This window comes from Periplaneta americana, chromosome 16, assembly GCF_040183065.1.
Source record: "Periplaneta americana isolate PAMFEO1 chromosome 16, P.americana_PAMFEO1_priV1, whole genome shotgun sequence".
Classification (NCBI taxonomy): Eukaryota; Metazoa; Arthropoda; class Insecta; order Blattodea; family Blattidae; genus Periplaneta; species Periplaneta americana.
Genome location: NC_091132.1, coordinates 168,659,396 through 168,677,109, shown reverse-complemented (window position 1 = coordinate 168,677,109; position 17,714 = coordinate 168,659,396). Strand labels below are relative to the sequence as shown.

Genomic DNA, 17,714 nt, shown 5'->3' with positions numbered 1-17,714 from the left:
GTATGCAGAATATAGATACGAGTAAATTGAATGTTCATGAACCTAAACGAGAACTTTGAGAACAATATGCACGAATAAAAAAATAGGAAATATGTTGAAAGTGAATAATGCCCTCTTTAATGATTAGTGTTTAAGAACCGTACGCTAAAAATAGGATATGCAGCCACCAATGAGTTTTTTTATATGGAAGAGACTATCGAGATTGAATTTCTTGTATTTTTTTCTGTAGTTGCAGAAAGATCAAATGCAATTTTTAATACGATATAATATGATCGCAATAGTATCACGATTAGTCGTGAGTTTTGTAGGTTAAGGACATGCAGTTTTGAATACTGTGTGGGATGATTTTGAAAATTTGAACTTAAAACATGGCTTTAATAATTAGAGTACAGTACATTAAAAACATTATTCACGAAATAGATTTCACTACGGATCGTCCTGGATAATAAACATCCCAGTTTATCGAGAGTTTACTGCAGGCGTAAACTTCGGAGACTCCTACAACTACTGCATATAATCTAAGCTAACATAGCTCGCTGTCGAGGTTGCGTATGTTTTTATTAATTTTTCTTTTTCCTCTTCCAAAATGAAACTGTAGTCAACAATTCCTTACTTGAAGTAGTTACTTTTATTTAATAGCTAGCACTTTCGAGGCCCAATTTTATTACTTATATTTTTTAAGATTTAAAGCATATATTCAGAATATTTCGGGACCTGATTGAAGACAAAAAGCTTTCCCTGGTTTTTACATGTAGGAATATAACAAAAATTTGTCATTTTAGTTGTTTTTAAGAGTATCTAATATACTAATACACTACGTATATCCTCAATGTTTATATACCGGAAAACAAATGAACACGCAAAGCGCATCCCTCAAAGTACACGTGCGCTATCTGCTGGTGCTAGTTCAGGATATCCCTATTCTGAGAAACATTTTGACACACAAAAGATCTTAGATTCTCTTCTTAGTGGCTCCGTTCGTGGGCCTTGAGATTTCCACAACGTGCAAAAGTTTTTCCACAAGTACTGCATTTGAACGCCTTCTCATCGGAGTGCACGCGTGAATGCACCTTCAGATTACTTGCAAGAGAGAAGCTTTTCCCACAGTCATTGCACTTAAACGGCTTTTCACCTTTGTGCAACTGCGCATGCATTCTGAGGTTTCCGGGATGAGAAAAAGATTTGTCACACAAAGAACACCTGTAAGGCTTCTCGTCTGCGTGAATGCGTTTATGTAATTTGAGGTTTGCAGAGTCTGAGAAACTCTTACCACACACATCACATTTGAATGGCTTCTCGTCTTCGTGAATAAGAGCGTGGGTTCGAAGATATTCCGATGTTGAAAAGCACGCGTCGCAGACATCACATTTGAATCGTTTCTCGTCACCGTGCTGGCGGGAGTGTCTTGCTAACGAACCGGATCGTGTGAAACCCTTGCCACAGTCACTGCACTTGAAAGGCTTTTCACCAGTGTGCACGCGTAAATGGACATCAAGATTCCTTCTCTCTGCAAAACATTTGCCACAAACATCGCACTTGAGAAGTTCTTCGTTATGAAGGCGTGCATGAATTTTGAGGTTTTCTATACGTGAAAAACTTTTATCACAGTTATCGCATTTAAATGGGGTCACGTCGATGTGTACGTGAGCATGGAGTTCCAAATGTCCCGCTTGAGAGAAACATTTCCCGCACACATCGCACCTGAATGGTTTCTCGCCTGTATGTACCCTGGCGTGCATCTCGAGGTCTCCCGCGCGTGGGAAGCACTTCCCGCAAACGTCGCATTTGAAATTATTCTGACAATTTTGTAGGCGGGCGTGAGCTTCGAGACTTGAAGATTCTGCGAAACTATGACCGCAAATATTACACTTATACCGATTCTTCTGCGTGGGAGCACAGGTGTGCTTCCTGATATCGTCCACAGACCCGACACACTTTCCACAAGTATTGCACTTGAATAAATGACAGCTAGTCTCAACACAGGAACTGCTAACGTCGATTTTCTTTGTGCCCCCAGTGTTCGCGGATTCTTTTGTAGGAGGATTATCATTTTCTGATAATTCTTCACCCAACACTGCTCTATCTTTGTTCACTGTAATGCTGAAATGAAAGACTTTCGTAGAAAGGAGAAATCACATTGTGCTCAACAAAATTAATATAATACACATTAAGACCCAAGAGTTAAACTGTCTTCCTCAGCATTAACATACTATTTCATTGTCCTTATACAAGCATGCAAAACCATGGTGTGGGAAAGCACCTGTGAGGCACATCTTTTCAGCACTCTTAACATTTTGAACAGATCGCACGCATTATTTCTATATTATATTCAAATCTGAATCGATAAAGTAACAAAACGACTTTAATCGAGACATTAAATTTGCGAAAAGATGAATGGAGCAACTAGTTTTCCAGTAAATAAAGACATAAAAGCTAATGCGACACACATTAAATGCAACACGCGAATAACTTCTTTAAATATTTACTACCAGGAGATCATGAACAAAACAAGCTGGTTTAATGATCCACGACTGCATAAGTTAGGCCCGTAACACACTTGGCGAGTTCTCGCTATCACAGATCACACCTCGCTATGATCAGCTATGCACTGCCTTCATGCAGAAAGCATTTATCTGATTATAGTAATCACTCGTTGGGGGGAATATTATAGGTTATGTATTTACGTATATTGTCGTACTTAAATATATAACCTGTAAGTATATTGTCGTACTTTACAAATTACGTACGAACGCTATGTTGAATCTGAGTATTCAGATGATGAGGAAATGGAGTCACATGAACATATTTTGTTAATGAAAAGAAGAAGTAGGCCTAACATTAAAGCCAGAAATATCTGAAAATCACATTGTATCTTACGAAAATAAGGGCGAGTTTCGGACACTGGTTTCGATTTGAATGATGATACATTTAGGCGTTATTTCGGGTTCAATGGACAACAGGTTTTTTTTTTTTTTTTTTCCTGCCATTCATGATATGATAGAGAATTCTTTGCTATGTTCTGATTAAAATTACGTAAACTGTTAAGACATATAGATACATTATTTATAAAAATAAAATATAGCCCTATTTATTTTCAGATAATCTGATATTTGTTTCCAGATTTCTTCTTTAAGTTTCGTGTTTTTATAATTTTCATCCCGTGTATCATATAAATAGGCCTACGGGTGACATCGTACAAGTTCGATAAGTTTCTGACTGCAATTATCAGCAATCTTCCCTCATTTTCAAATAAAAACAATACAATTCATCGCCATCTGTGATATCTTTTTCTAGATTCAATCGTCATAAAGAGTATAAATGTCAAACATCTTTGATAAATGTGTCAAGAAAATTCGCTGAGCTACCGGTTCCAGCAAGAAACTCGCGCGAGGTTTTTGCCTCGAACGAGAATCTCTTCCAGTGTGTGGACGTCCATTTGAATCCATGTTATCAATCTTTGAATTTTCTCGCAACACATTTCTCGATAGCGAAAACTTTTCAAGTGTGTTACGGGCCTTAGTGTGTTCCAAGTTCATGGGACGTATAATTTTATCTGATCTTTAAAGGGGCATGTAACCTTTGTCTGGTGTAAAGAATGTAAAAGAAAAAAAAAATTGAAGGGTTTTTTAAAAAAGAACCATAGTCTAAAAAATGCAAATTTAAGATATTAATCATATGATAAAGGATGCATAGGGATTGAAACCCGGGTTTTCAGCTCTATGTGCTGATGCTTTATCCACTAAGCCACACCGGATTCCAGTTTCGATGCCGGATCGAATCTCTCAGTTTAAGTTCCAAGTTTCCTTTTGGCATTGTTCTTAATTGACTTCACCTTTAGAATTCTACAAAAATGCTGGCATAAAACTTGCTATAGCTGAGATATAACACAGGAACGCAGATAAACAATGTACACTCGCCTAGCAACTCTTAAGTGCAGCGATGCCAGATTTCCCTGAAGATTCTGTTACATATTAAATGCATTTTCAATCAATTAATTACACCAATTTCTAAGATTTTCTTTTCTGCTTCTTCTTTGCGTTGATGTATTACTGCTGATACCCTCTCAATATCATGAATGGGAATCAAACTTCAAATTTCCTTTCTGGCTAAGTCACTATTCAAATAGCAAAATGACATTTGATTTTTTGGTAACTTACAACTTAAAGACTCAGTTGTAAAAAATAATGCAGTTATACCCCATTTCCCTCTATACTCCTTTACCTTCATTCAGTCATTATGTTTTAAAAGCCTTTAAGATTTACTACTTTATGAATTTGTAATTTTTCTTCATGTGGAGAAATATAAAATTAAGTGATTGTAATAGACAAGGAAATAAACCTGTTGTACTAAAAATTACGTGTAGTCAGTGGAATTCTGTTGTGTACTACACTCACCTTATATTCAACATGTCACGGGCCTCAAATACTTCTTCAGGGTTCAGCTCCTTGTTCACAGTCTGCGAGGTGAACAACTGTTCCTGAAGAAAAATTAAGTAGAAAGAAAATTATAAAAATGTGTCTGAATCCAAATGCAAGGACAGTAATTTACAAAACAGCGTCAAAACTGCCTGATATTTGATGTGATTTCGCAAAATCTGCGATCAGAAGAATAAATTATAGCCTACATGTGCATAAAATTCAGCATTTGTAAGCTAAATTATACAGGGCTACTACAAAAGAATCATTCGTCTTCAAACTGCTATATTCTCCAAGGTATTACTTGTACAATGAGTGATCCAGCAAAAGAACCGAAAAAGCACATGGTTTGCATTGTGTACACCAGTTGGCAGCACAAGTGTAGTGCCTGCACAAAATGGTGACAAAACAAGAAAAGAGTTCTTGTTTGTTGGAAAATGCGAGATGTACGTATGTTATAACACTGCAATGCGCACTCTGACGAGAATATGGACGTAAGCTAAATTATACATGTGCACAGAATTCAGTGTTCGTAAGCTAAATTATACATGTGCACAGAATTCAACATTTGAAAGCTAAATTATACATGTGCACAAAATTCAACATTTGAAAGCTAAATTATACATGTGCACAGCATTCAGTGTTCGTAAGCTAAATTATACATGTGCACAGAATTCAACATTTGGAAGCTAAATTATACATGTGCACAAAATTCAACATTTGAAAGCTAAATTATACATGTGCACAGATTTCAACATTTGAAAGCAAATTATACATGTGCACAAAATTCAACATTTGAAAGCTAAATTATACATGTGCACAGAATTCAGTGTTCCTAAGCTAAATTATACATGTGCACAGAATTCAACATTTGGAAGCTAAATTATACATGTGCACAAAATTCAACATTTGAAAGCTAAATTATACATGTGCACAGATTTCAACATTTGAAAGCAAATTATACATGTGCACAAAATTCAACATTTGAAAGCTAAATTATACATGTGCACAGAATTCAGTGTTCGTAAGCTAAATTATACATGTGCACAGAATTCAACATTTGTAAGCTAAATTATACATGTGCACAGAATTCAACATTTGAAAGCTAAATTATACATGTGCACAGAATTCAACATTTGAAAGCTAAATTATACATGTGCACAGAATTCAACATTTGTAAGCTAAATTATACATGTGCACAGAATTCAACATTTGTAAGCTAAATTATACATTTGCACAGAATTCAACATTTGTAAGCTAAATTATACATGTGCACAGAATTCAACATTTGTAAGCTAAATTATACATGTGCACAGATTTCAACATTTGAAAGCAAATTATACATGTGCACAAAATTCAACATTTGTAAGGAAAATTACAGATGTGCACAAAATTCTGTGTTTATAAGCTCATTGTAAGTAATATTTTGCCTAGATAATTTGGCCTCTCATTTATTTTCTTGAAACTTTTTTAATAGTACTATATAGAAAATATTCACTGTAAATCCCTCTGCATGTGGTTCAGCTAATGATATTGGTACTATAGTGCTAAGGTGCAGCAACAGGGCGCGTCAAGATCTGTGAAAATTTGCGATGTCACTGTGGATGGTCTGAATATTATAAGATGGCTAAGTGATGTACTAATTTCTTTAAACCCTGGCAAGAAGTTACACATAATGTGTGTTCAGTCACTGATTGTTTGATTTGCCGATTTTCGTAAAGCCACCAAATTCGTTTGATGGACCATAATTTCTTAATGTGTGACTCACAACACACTGAACAATTAATTAATTTTGGTTCATTTTTTCACCCGCTATGGTTATCTAGCATCTAAGTAAAAAGAAAGCTGATAAAACTAGAGAAATGAGTGCAGGTCCAATGCAGAAACTTACCAAAATATTTGCTTTTAATGGGTTCAGAGAAAACCCCAGAAAAACTCAACCAAGTTAACTTGTCCCAACCGGGATTTGAACCTGGTCCACTCGTTTCACTGATAGACAAGCTAATCATTACTTAGGATGGAAAAATACCGTAGTTTGTATGTATGCATAATACCAAATACTAGAGTCGTCTAATTTCGATAAACATCTCCTGGACGGAATATCAATTCTTTAGTTATTTGGATAATAGTAAATTACTCGGAAGCTGCTATGAGGAACACAATATAATCTCGTCGGTGAATTAATACCCAGTCACTGACAAACCAGCTTGTTTCCTTTGAAGGATATAAGAGTTTGTTTAATGATTAGATCTTGTCATATATTACTGCAAATACAAGAAGCGGTCTACCAATGATGTGCTAGAATTTTCCAATAACTTGTGCATGTCAACTCTACGTGGAGTATAAAACAACTTTGTCATATCTCGAGTTGACTGATGCCTAAAAGGTAGTAACTTTAAGTTCAACATCAATTAAATCATTTTTATAGCTTAAAATTCATTCACTGTGAATAGTGATAGTAGAAATGAATGTACTGATATCGATAATTATGTATTTTTGTAACTAGGGACAATCTTTACAACGAAAACCCGACAACACGGCTTGACATTACAAGTACTGATGATTGCAAAAAAGATGCATCCAACACAAAGCTTGCCACTAAGAACTAATTCAGCATGAATACCAGAACTGCTGCTAGAAAATAGATTCTAACAATGTGCAATGAAACTTTCTTTAGATTTAGACCATAAAAATTGTTGTTGTTTTCTAATGCAAGGCGTTTGACAATAAAGTAATTTGACCTCTTGCACTCCAATATTTTTCAAAGATATTATCATGGCCAGCCACTGAAGCACAGATTTTGAGGTGTTCCGAATCCATTTCTTGGTTTGAGTTGCACAATGGGCAGATAGGGGACTGATATATTCCAATTCTATGCAGGTGTTTGGCCAAACAATCATGGCCTGTTGCCAATCTAAATGCAGCTACAGACGATTTTCGTGGTAAATCGGGAATTAACTGTGGATTATGATGCAGAGAGTTCCATTTTTTCCCTTGGGATTGAGTTATCAAATTTTGTTTGTTGAAGTCTAAGTATGTAGATTTAATAAATCTCTTCACAGAGTAATACGTAGATTTAGTAACAGGTGTAAGTAGCAGTGCTGCCCTTCCTTGCTAAAGCATCCGCATTCTCGTTTCCCAGGATTCCACAATGGGATGGTATCCATTGGAATACAATTCTTTTATTGAGTGATATTAATTGAGAGAGCATTTTAGTTATTTCAGCTGTTTGAGATGAAGGTGTGTGTTTAGAGACTATTGATAGAATAGCTGCTTTGGAGTCTGACAATATAACTGCATTCTTAAATTTATGGATGTGGCATGGTGTTTGTGTGCTGTCATTCACAAGAATAAATTCAAAGTAAAACTGTAAATGGACAGGTGGCGGTAAGAAGTATTTGGAGATGGTGATAATAAAACAGACAGTGTACCTGACTGTAACAAAAATGATATTTGTAAACTAATAAATTTCTACATTTTATTTCTGTGACAATACACTAATATAACGGGATCTCAATATTTACACAATAATGAAAAAAGACGTTATCCTTCAGAATAAAATGCATTTCAGTATCGAAATTTCTGAAGAATAGCCTACATTTTTATAAGAGAAGTATCACATGCGAATTATTAACAGTAATCTCACTAGAGGTTTTGATTTATCTAGAGAAAATCAAAACTCGAGTGGGATTTAATTGACTATTACACGATTAGAAGAAAGTATATAAAGATTAGAAGTAACGAAGTACTCCAAAACAATAAAATATTAATTGACTTACGAAAATACAACTGTCTTTAAATGTATTATTGTACCATCTCAACATTACAAATATTACGCTAGATGCATGCTAGATGGCAGTAGTGTGTTCTGATTAGCTGTCTTCGAACATAAAATATACTTTAATGCTCGAAGTTGCTATCAGTTCTGCCAACTATGGAATCTTCATTGAACTCTGTAGACGATTACTAGCAATGCCTTCTCGATCTAGATCACGATGGCAGTGTTACTAGTCAAGAAGGCTTCGTTGATCCAGTTTCATTTTTATTAAAACAGTTGCATTCCACTTCAATTATCCGAATCCCAGTAATCAACGTCACTTGACAGATGATTTTCAATAAATCTTAATATTAAACAATCTCTGATACGTGACTATCCATAATATCATGTAGCAGAAGCTATAACATAACCTAAATAATATACACAAGTGTTAGAAAAGTTTTAATTAACGACGATGACATAAAAAATAAACATGAATAATTTTAAAGGAATAATTATTGAATGTACAATTTTCAAATTTAAATGTTTTAATGGTCGGTGGTTCAGTTGATGTTATATTGGACGTGTGCGTGAAAGAAGTGGAACTCGTTGATGTAGGCCTACATGGTGTATTCCTCAACTTATTCAGGATTTCCGAATGGTGCTCTTTATTTATTTGTAAATGGGATTTCAAGGAAGATGCATAGCTATGTCCAGTGATCTTTATTAATTCTTGAATGCCAATGCGAGTCATATTTGAAACTGCTGTGCATCGACTGGAGTGGTTTGTAATTTTCTGTTTTTTTTTTTTTTTTTTTTTTTTTTTTTTTTTTTTTTTGACATCCAGACCAGTGCAGTTTGAAATGTTGGAAAACAAAGAAACAAATGCTAGGGACGCGATAAAATTAAACAAATGCTAGGGACGCAGTAAAATTGTGCGATAAGCAGCCATGATTGCTTGAAATACGTCCTTTCGGACCGTTTTGCTGGTCAAAAGTAGTGTGACGTAGTAAGAGTGCAATAGTCAAAATTAAAAACTGTGAAAAATAGCACATACAAACTACACTCACCTCAGATTCAAACTTCATTACAGGAAATACAACGAGCTCTGGATTTTCTTCAGGTATCGGATCAGTTGTAACATTATAGGTGGAATCCACAGACTCCTCCTTTATCTGAAACACATTGAGGTGTAATAAGTCGTTTACTGCAGAAAAAAGATCTTCACAAATTAATAATAATTTGAACCTTAAAAGTTGTTTTATGCTGTGCAGCCATGAATTCAAACTCCATCGATATAACTTTTGTTTACATATTTTTGTTGCATTAGGAGGGAACCTATGAATTAAAGGGGGCTGAACTGAATTTTGGTAATTTCTAAACTATAAAAGAAACGTGAATTATTTTTTGCATACTAGTTCTGCGCATTCCAAATTACATACGTGCAAATTTTCAAAGCTGTAGTGTAAGTAATATCAATATTATTAATTATTCATATAATTGTACATAATAATAATAATAATAATAATAATAATAATAATAATAATCCGTGGCGCTACAGCCCGTGAAGGGCCTAGACCGACCAGCCGGCTGCTGGCCTCATGCCCACATGCCGAATGAAGGTATCGTGTGGTTAGCACGATGATCCCCCCAGCCGTTATAGCTGGTATTCGCAACCGGATTTCGTACCTATCGTAGCTCCCCAAGTGCATCACGATGCTGGGTGGACACCGGTCCCATACACTGGCCGAAATTTTATGAGAAAATTTCTTCCCCCATGAGGAATCGAACCAGCGCGCATTCCGTAACGCGAGTCCTAGGCGTAACTGTATATCATTATTTTGATAATATAGTTACATGGATGAAGTTACAGGAGAACGGAGAAAGTTACACAACACAGAACTGCGCGCATTGTATTCTTCACCTGACATAATTAGGAACATTAAATCCAGACGTTTGAGATGGGCAGGGCATGTAGCACGTATGGGCGAATCCAGAAATGCATGTAGAGTATTAGGTGGGAGGCTGGAGGGAAAAACACCTTTGGCGAGGCCGAGACGTAGATGGGAGGATAATATTAAAATGTATTTGAGGGAGGTGGGATGATGATAGATACTGGATTAATCTTGCTCAGGATAGGGACCAATGGCGGGCAGAATGAGAAAGTTTCTATCAACTAACTTAAATGACACATAGAAGGAATGCCGGATTTTATATTACTTCCTGGAAAGAAGAGGAAATGGCTGAAGAACATCTTCAAACCTGTGACGCACTATCTGCTGGATTCATCACAGAGATACAGGAGAGTGAGAGAGCTAATGGCTTCATTGACAGAGACAAGCATTTGATAACAACAACAACAACATATTACTTGATGGTTAGTAAGACGAGAGTAAGATAAAAGCTTTTTAATTTTCGTTGCATATTTGTATTTAAGGATATAAACACTAATAAAATGCTTCCATTTTACCTGTGACAATGACATTCTATCTTCTAAGTCTGTGTCGCCATTTTCTCCTATTGCCAATGGGTCACCCTCTAGCTTCGTCTTCCCCTCTTCCATTTTGTAATAAGGTTGACACAGAAGTTGACCTCTGATAGTATATGTGTGATCATACATTTCTATAGGCAACGACTCATCCTCTGGTTCTGTTTTCATCCCGTCCATCTCTTAACAGGCCTGAGACTGAAAATGATAAAAAAAAATTGTGTCTAGAACGTGAGCAGTTCACAATTCAGATGTATGGAACACAATATTAATATGCATCACTTTACTTCCGAGAATTCGGACATGACAGCTCGGAATTACAACAAATTTGTGCCATCGTTTGGAGATATGATGATGCAAATGAATACTCACAAAAATCTAGTAAACAATTTGCAATAATTAGTGTAGTTTTCTTTAGAAAATCACCAGACTTTGAAAAATTCTGCAGAGATTCATATATGCAAGGGATAAAAGAAGCCTAAACTAACCTGTTATATATTCGTACATGGTAGACATAGTATGAATATAACTAGCGTGAAACTTTCGTAAATTCACCAAAGTTATGGTTACTATGAAAGAGAGAACACTTGAAGATGCATAAGATAAGTGGGATGGGAACTACCTTAGCGATCGTTTAACCATACTTTATTAGACATGATCATTGTGCTAAAGTGTAACCATACATTGTTGAAATATTTTGCATATCACGAGCTTACACCAACATCGCATTCCCAAAATTAGCTCTACATGTAAACCTATGAGCAAGAGAGTCTCGGAAAGACCACAGAAATTATGAAAAGTCCGTGAACATTTTTCAGTCTTAACGGAAAAGGTCTTGGTTCATGATGCTGATTATGACGTAGCCTACTACATATTATTAACTCACCTTACACAGTTTCTAATAAGAATAATTTGTTAACAAACCTTCTCTTCCGATTTAATATCCTTCGTCCACGTCAAGAATGACTCAAAATCTAGACCGTCTCTCAACAATATTTCTTAGCATATACAACATACGATCCAACAAGCTGATGCACTGTTAAAACGTATGATCAGGTCTATAAATCTCCTTTTCCTTAAAACGATTATGATTTCCGGAGATGCTAGATTGTGGTAAGATTACCGTAAGTCCCGTAAAAAAAAAGGGAAAATACCTTCTTTTTTTTTTGGCCTAAGTGTCCGACGTCCTCGTATTTTCTTTTTTTTTGGGGGGACGCACAGAAGTCCGGTATGTCAAACTTTATTTCATAATGCAAAAGTCAATAATTTATGATATATGACGCTTACTTCATAAATTAATATTACTATGATGTGCTGAAATACGTATGATATTTCCGTGTAGGAATTCTCCATTACCGTATGGTGAAGAAAGGGTAGAACGGAGAATTGTCTCCGGCACCGGGATTCGAACCTGGGTTTTCAGCTCTACGTGCTGACGCTTTATCCACTAAGCCATACAGGATTGAATTCTTCTCGGTTTAAGCTCTATCCCTCAGTTCCCCTTTGGTGGCTGTACTATGTCACAGAATATGTTGAGGTTGGACAGCATATCTTCCACCCATCAGAATGAGGAAAAATACACAATAATAAAGTGGTACTATAATAAAAATATTATTTAAGAATTTATACTAAGAAAGTTCAGGTGTTAGAATGAAAACAAGTTTGCAAATTACCAAGATGGCTAGTTTCAACATCGTATTAGTTGTCTTCATGAATAGGGAGGTCCTTGCTTCTTCCGGTTTCTTGAGTTGTTTTGCTGGCGGGTTTCTGTTTGGTGGTGTGGAGGCAAAAAATAGGGTGTGAGTTCTGAAATTTAGTTGTGAGTGTGTTTTTGTGTGTCTATATATTACGTAGTGTTCTAATGTGTGGTTTTTCGGTTGGATATGTAGCATTTCCATGTCTGTTTCTATGTTGGTGTACCTATAGTTGGCGTTTGTGGTGTTCTTTGAATTGTGTTCGAAGTGATCTCCCAGTCTGCCCGATGTCCGATGTAGTAGTTGTTGCAACTGCTGCCGTAGCTATGCTGCGAGCGACCTCTAAAATTGTACCTAACCTCGTAAATGTATAACTTAACACGCAAAACACCGTATTGTACTGGATGATCGTTAATTATAGTAACTAAAATATGGTAGGCCTACTGTGAGTACAGTGAGAAGAAAAGAATACTACAGCTATTTCAGGTTCCATCATAAAGTTTCATTTCAATCCTTTCAAGTAACGTTTAAGTCATGTTTCATTATTGTTGTACTAATGATAACTAGTAGATAAATATTAAATTAATAATTTTGTGCCTGGTGTTTAGTGAATTGTATCCAATGAAAAAAAAAAAAAAAAACAATACTCAGCTCAAGACATAGTTGTTGCAAGCCCTAGTAGTGTCTGTTGGAGATACCAGTGTCAAGATGTATAAAAATATTATACACACGAGAAAAAATCAAAGTGTAAGCACAATAATGTACTGAACTTAAATATACGTATATATTTAAATTAAGTGATATATTAAATGATACAATAATATTCATAAAACTACTTACAATAGTACCCTAGAACACTGTGAGATGTAAACTAAGTCTTTTCACTTTGGACTTGAAAGCATTTAAGTTTAAACAGATCCTAATATCTTTACGTAATTATTTGCAAGAACATGTAGTGTCTGTTGTAAAAGACGAAGAATACACGGCTGTTCTGTAGAAAGGGACTGACAGTAGAGTTTCGTGTTGTGACAGGGTATACAGATTATGATGTCTGGATGGATTATCCAATCATGATGGGAAGTTCAGGGGATGATGTATAAAACATCTGATACAGAAGACAAAGAGAATCTGAACGGCATCCGTCAGCTACCTGGAGCCAAAGATTTCACTGAAAGATAGTGACACATGGAATCATACAGAATGCAAGAATTACACACTTATTGTATTTAAATCATAATGTTAACTGCATTGTAACCTTGTGCTTCTTTTAATATAATTCGGGAAAAAAGAATGTAGGCTACTTATAAGTAATAATAATAATAATAATAATAATAATAATAATAATAATAATAATAATAATAATAATAATAATATTTTAGTGTCCTGCTGATTGACATAATCAATGTATACTTACTAGTACCCGTAAATCACTTTAAGGTGGTATATACACCTTTCGCCAGTAGGCTATAAAACAGCAAAATTCAAAATTTAATTTCTACACTGTACTAATTTTAAAATATTGATTGGATAATAGCCTACTTCTAGATAAACATGATCCTAGATACTTTTACTCTTAAGGGTATCATATTATTGTATTATTGCACCCGTTGTGTAATTTATTGACGGAAAAAGGCCTTCTCCGATATCCTGTACATTTGTGAATATTTTTAATACTTCCTGCTCTATTTAATTCGTAATGAATGTCAATAAATCCAGCAATTATCGATTGAATATTATATAGACAGGTAACAAAAAGTTTTTGTAAATGTTTTTGCCATGAATTCTACAGATTTATTTTTATATCAATTCAAACGAACTCTGGAGAAAACTCCTGATAAAAAAAGAAAATCGAATTTCAAAGGTGTATAAATTATGCCCCCTTATTCAATTAACGTTTGAAAGTGGAATGAACAAAAATGTAGAAGAGTGCTTTACACTAAGGCCTACACACAACATAATATACTGTAGGTCATGAAATATTATGCAGCTGGCAGTGTCAACCGTGTTGACATTTTTTTTTCTTCAAACGAAGTCGATTTCACACTAAAAAGAAACGTATAAGGACGAACTCATACTAAAATTGGACCTGTTACACCCTATTACCACTGCTAAAAAATACACTGACAAAGGTAAGGGTCACCAAGTAATCAGAAGTAATTCTACACATTATGTTGTCTATTCTAACGGTTCCCAAACTGTGGCTCGCAAACCCCTAACCATTGACAAGTTTCTTGTCAACACGTGTTTTCGCACTGTAATTTAGTGAAAATTCGTTTTAACGTGTTCTCCGACTTTTCTGAGATTCTTCCAATTGATTTTTCTCACACTTACTGATACGATTTACTCTTACTTACTTACTGGCTTTTAAGGAATCCGGAGGTTCATTGCCGCCCTCACATAAGCCCTATCCTGAGCAAGATTAATCCATTCTCTATCATCATCCCACCTCCCTCAAATCCATTTTAATATTATCTTCCCATCTACGTCTCGGCCTCCCCAAAGGTCTTTTTCCCTGCGGCCTCCCAACTAACACTTTATATGCATTTCTGGATTCGCCCATACGTGCTACATGCCCTGCCCATCTCAAACGTCTGGATTTAATGTTCCTAATTATGTCAGGTGAAGAATACAATGCGTGCAGTTGTGTGTTGTGTAACTTTCTCCATTCTCCTGTAACTTCATCCCTCTTAGCAAAATATTTTCCTGAGCACCTTATTCTCAAACACCCTTAATCTTTGCTCCTCTCTCAAAGTGAGAGTCCAAGTTTCACAACCATAAAGAACAACCGGTAATATAAGTGTTTTATAAATTCTAATTTTCAGATTTTTCGACAGCAGACTGGATGATAGAAGCTTCTCAACCGAATAATAACAGGCATTTCCCATATTTATTCTGTGTTTAATTTCCTCCCGAGTATCATTTATATTACGATTTACGCTATGTATTTTTCTTTATTTGGTTACCAAATTCTGAGTTATTTAGCGTCGATGGAATTCATGATAGTGGGGTGGTATTTGGCGAGTTTATGGCCGAGAATTCGCTACAGATTACCTGACATTCGCCTTACGGTTGGGGAAAACTTCAAAAGAAATCCAACCGATTAGCCCATGAGGGAATCGAAACCACACCACAGCGCAACTTCTGATCAAGAGGGAAACGCCAGTGACTAAACTAGAACACACTGACTTCTGAAACAATATCTTATATCGAACTATTCCAAACTAATTATATAACGACGTACAGAAGTGGAGCTTTATTACAGAGTGGGTCAAGTCAGATCACGGCCGGTTAGAGTAATGTAAGACCCACCAGTGTTGCCAAGTCAGCGGTTTTGTAGCTAAATCTGGTGTTTTCAGGACTATGGCCAGCCACAGAATTTTACCGTCAGCGGCTAGCCATTTATTTGGCGTTATTTGATAATTCCGGCAGAGGGAGACGATATTTTAAAGTTTTTTTTTTTTTCTGTAAAGACGTTATAATTGTTTTCATACATACTTGCAGACAACAATATAGTTAACCATAAACCAGAGTTTAGTATGGTATTATCACAATTTTTCATTGTGCAAGTATAAAATATCAACGTTTTATGTTAACTCGATTTCGTACAACCACGTACATTTCCTGCCTCATCCATTGTTGTACAAATAAGGTATGACGCATTCGTTAAACTCTTAGTCTAATCATGTATGCATTGTTTTTGTAAATGAATTGATATAATCATAAAGAGTAAATAATGAACTGAATTGTTATTTTCATTTGTGATAACTTATACTACGATATATTATTTAATTTATCATTCCGCATTGTAGTTTATGTAACACAGACATACTTAAAACTTAAAACCAGACTCATTGTTGGCACGCACGTCTCCAGCTCAGTGTGAAATCAGATTTCGAACCGACTGGTGTGATTGTGAATGTGGTTGTTTCCGAAGTGTCCAGTATATTCTTGACCTACTTCATTCAGTTTTGAAGAAATATGCCGCGTAAAACTACATACGTACAAAAGATTAGAGATGTGTGAAAAATACATAATGTGTTGAAAGATTGGGTGGAAGAAGTTGCCGATGATAGTTGGAAAGCTCAGCCTAAATGGTGTAAGATACATAGAACCTACAAAGTCACACACACCTTCCATAATTTAGTCTACATTTTTACAAAATTATCTAATTTCTAAAGCTGTATAGTTTGTATTTCAAATTTGGAAGTGATGTATTAAGAAAAATCTGGAGTTTTTCAACTACAGTTTAGCGGTTTTTTAAGCTTGTGCAGCGGTAAATGAAATTCTGAGTTGGCAACACTGAGACCCACGAGTTAATGAAGCTTCTTTTGTACGAGTTGTACACAATACTTTATCTACGTTGTTCGTTATTTGCCGAAAATTAGAAGGAAATAAATCTATAAATTCAATTAGGTGTATAAAATCTGTTGGATGCTACTTTACACACTCTATTATGAAGTCTGCTGGGGAGGAGCTGCAATAATTGATATTAAGGGTATTTGTACGTGAACGACCACAAATATTATCAAAAAATGCAGGCTCTAAATTTATAAATTTTATAAGGAAATGAACTCACAATTGGACAAAAATTACAAGGTACCACAACAAGACTTATTAGAACTTAAATATCTGATAAAAGTATAAAAAACGTTACTAATAACATTTTTTAGAATTCACTTTTTGCTTTCAATTAAATTTTCCAAAATTTCAAAATTTTCACACATATTATTTCATTTCCTTATAATATTTTAGATATTTAGAGCCTGTATTTTCTGATAATATTTGTGGTCGTTCACGTACATATACCCTTAAACACATCCAGCCATTTCAAAATAAAGTCCTCCGAATTTCACTCAATTCTCCTTGGTATGTCCGTAACAGCCAACTACACAGAGAAACTGGTACTGACACAATCAAACAGTTTATTCATTCACAAGCTAAGAAGTTCTCTGTTCCACCCATTCTTCGCCATATTGTAAAGCAGAATTCCTGCACGCAAATATCATATGTACTTCTTACATCATAGTAATAAGAAGTTCTATAACAACCTAGAAAATGTTTCAGATACCGTCCACTACTCTCTAGGAAGAAAGCCTACATTTCCCACCAGTATCAAGATAATATTAAAATGGACATGATGGGATATGATGGTAGAGACTGGAATAATCTTACTCAGGATAGGGACGATGTCGAGCTTATATAATGGCGGCAATGAATGTCTGGGTTTCATAAAAGCTGTTTGCAAGAAGAGCCATGCAGATAATTTCAGCACAAGATGGAAACATGATAAAAGAATAACTGGAGTTTGCAAGTGGCAAAACGTTTTATGTGCCATTGTGAATAATTTTACTGACGTTGTA

At 35.4% G+C, this 17,714-nt stretch overlaps 2 protein-coding genes across 4 annotated transcripts in view; both read right to left on the bottom strand.

Annotated features, from left to right (window-relative positions):
* Positions 1 to 242: 242 nt before the first annotated feature.
* On the bottom strand, positions 243 to 11,744 carry LOC138691851 (zinc finger protein ZFP2-like). Of its 2 annotated transcripts, none has more exons than XM_069814391.1 (5): positions 11,547 to 11,744; positions 10,643 to 10,858; positions 9,243 to 9,347; positions 4,395 to 4,477; positions 243 to 2,100 (listed from the first exon to the last, which is right to left on the bottom strand). In XM_069814391.1, exons 2-5 carry the CDS (start codon positions 10,838 to 10,840, stop codon positions 966 to 968), a joined length of 1,521 nt encoding a protein of 506 aa, XP_069670492.1. In that variant the 5' UTR covers positions 10,841 to 10,858; positions 11,547 to 11,744; the 3' UTR covers positions 243 to 965. The 2 variants fall into 2 exon arrangements, with proteins under 2 accessions (XP_069670492.1, XP_069670493.1); XM_069814392.1 differs by having other exon boundaries at positions 11,585 to 11,744.
* Positions 11,745 to 12,928: 1,184 nt separating this feature from the next.
* Positions 12,929 to 17,714, bottom strand: part of LOC138691844 (zinc finger protein 791-like) — a 30,170-nt gene continuing 25,384 nt past the window's right edge. Inside the window, exon 10 of one of the 2 annotated variants that reach the window (XM_069814365.1) lies at positions 12,929 to 13,522. Coding sequence is in view for 1 of the 2 variants with exons in the window: in XM_069814362.1 (XP_069670463.1) it covers positions 13,501 to 13,522 (22 nt within the window). In the remaining variant the exon portion in view is untranslated. The remainder of the gene's footprint in view (positions 13,523 to 17,714) is intronic. The other variant, XM_069814362.1, reaches the window with a different exon arrangement.

Excerpts from the sequence above, each read along its gene's own strand:
- LOC138691851 (XM_069814391.1), bottom strand. The coding sequence starts at position 10,840 with ATGGACGGGATGAAAACAGAACCAGAGGATGAGTCGTTGCCTATAGAA. Across the intron at positions 9,348-10,642 it reads ATAGAATGTCATTGTCACAG|ATAAAGGAGGAGTCTGTGGA; the intron begins GTAAAATGGAAG and ends AATGTGTTTCAG. Across the intron at positions 2,101-4,394 it reads CGTGACATGTTGAATATAAG|CATTACAGTGAACAAAGATA; the intron begins GTGAGTGTAGTA and ends CTTTCATTTCAG.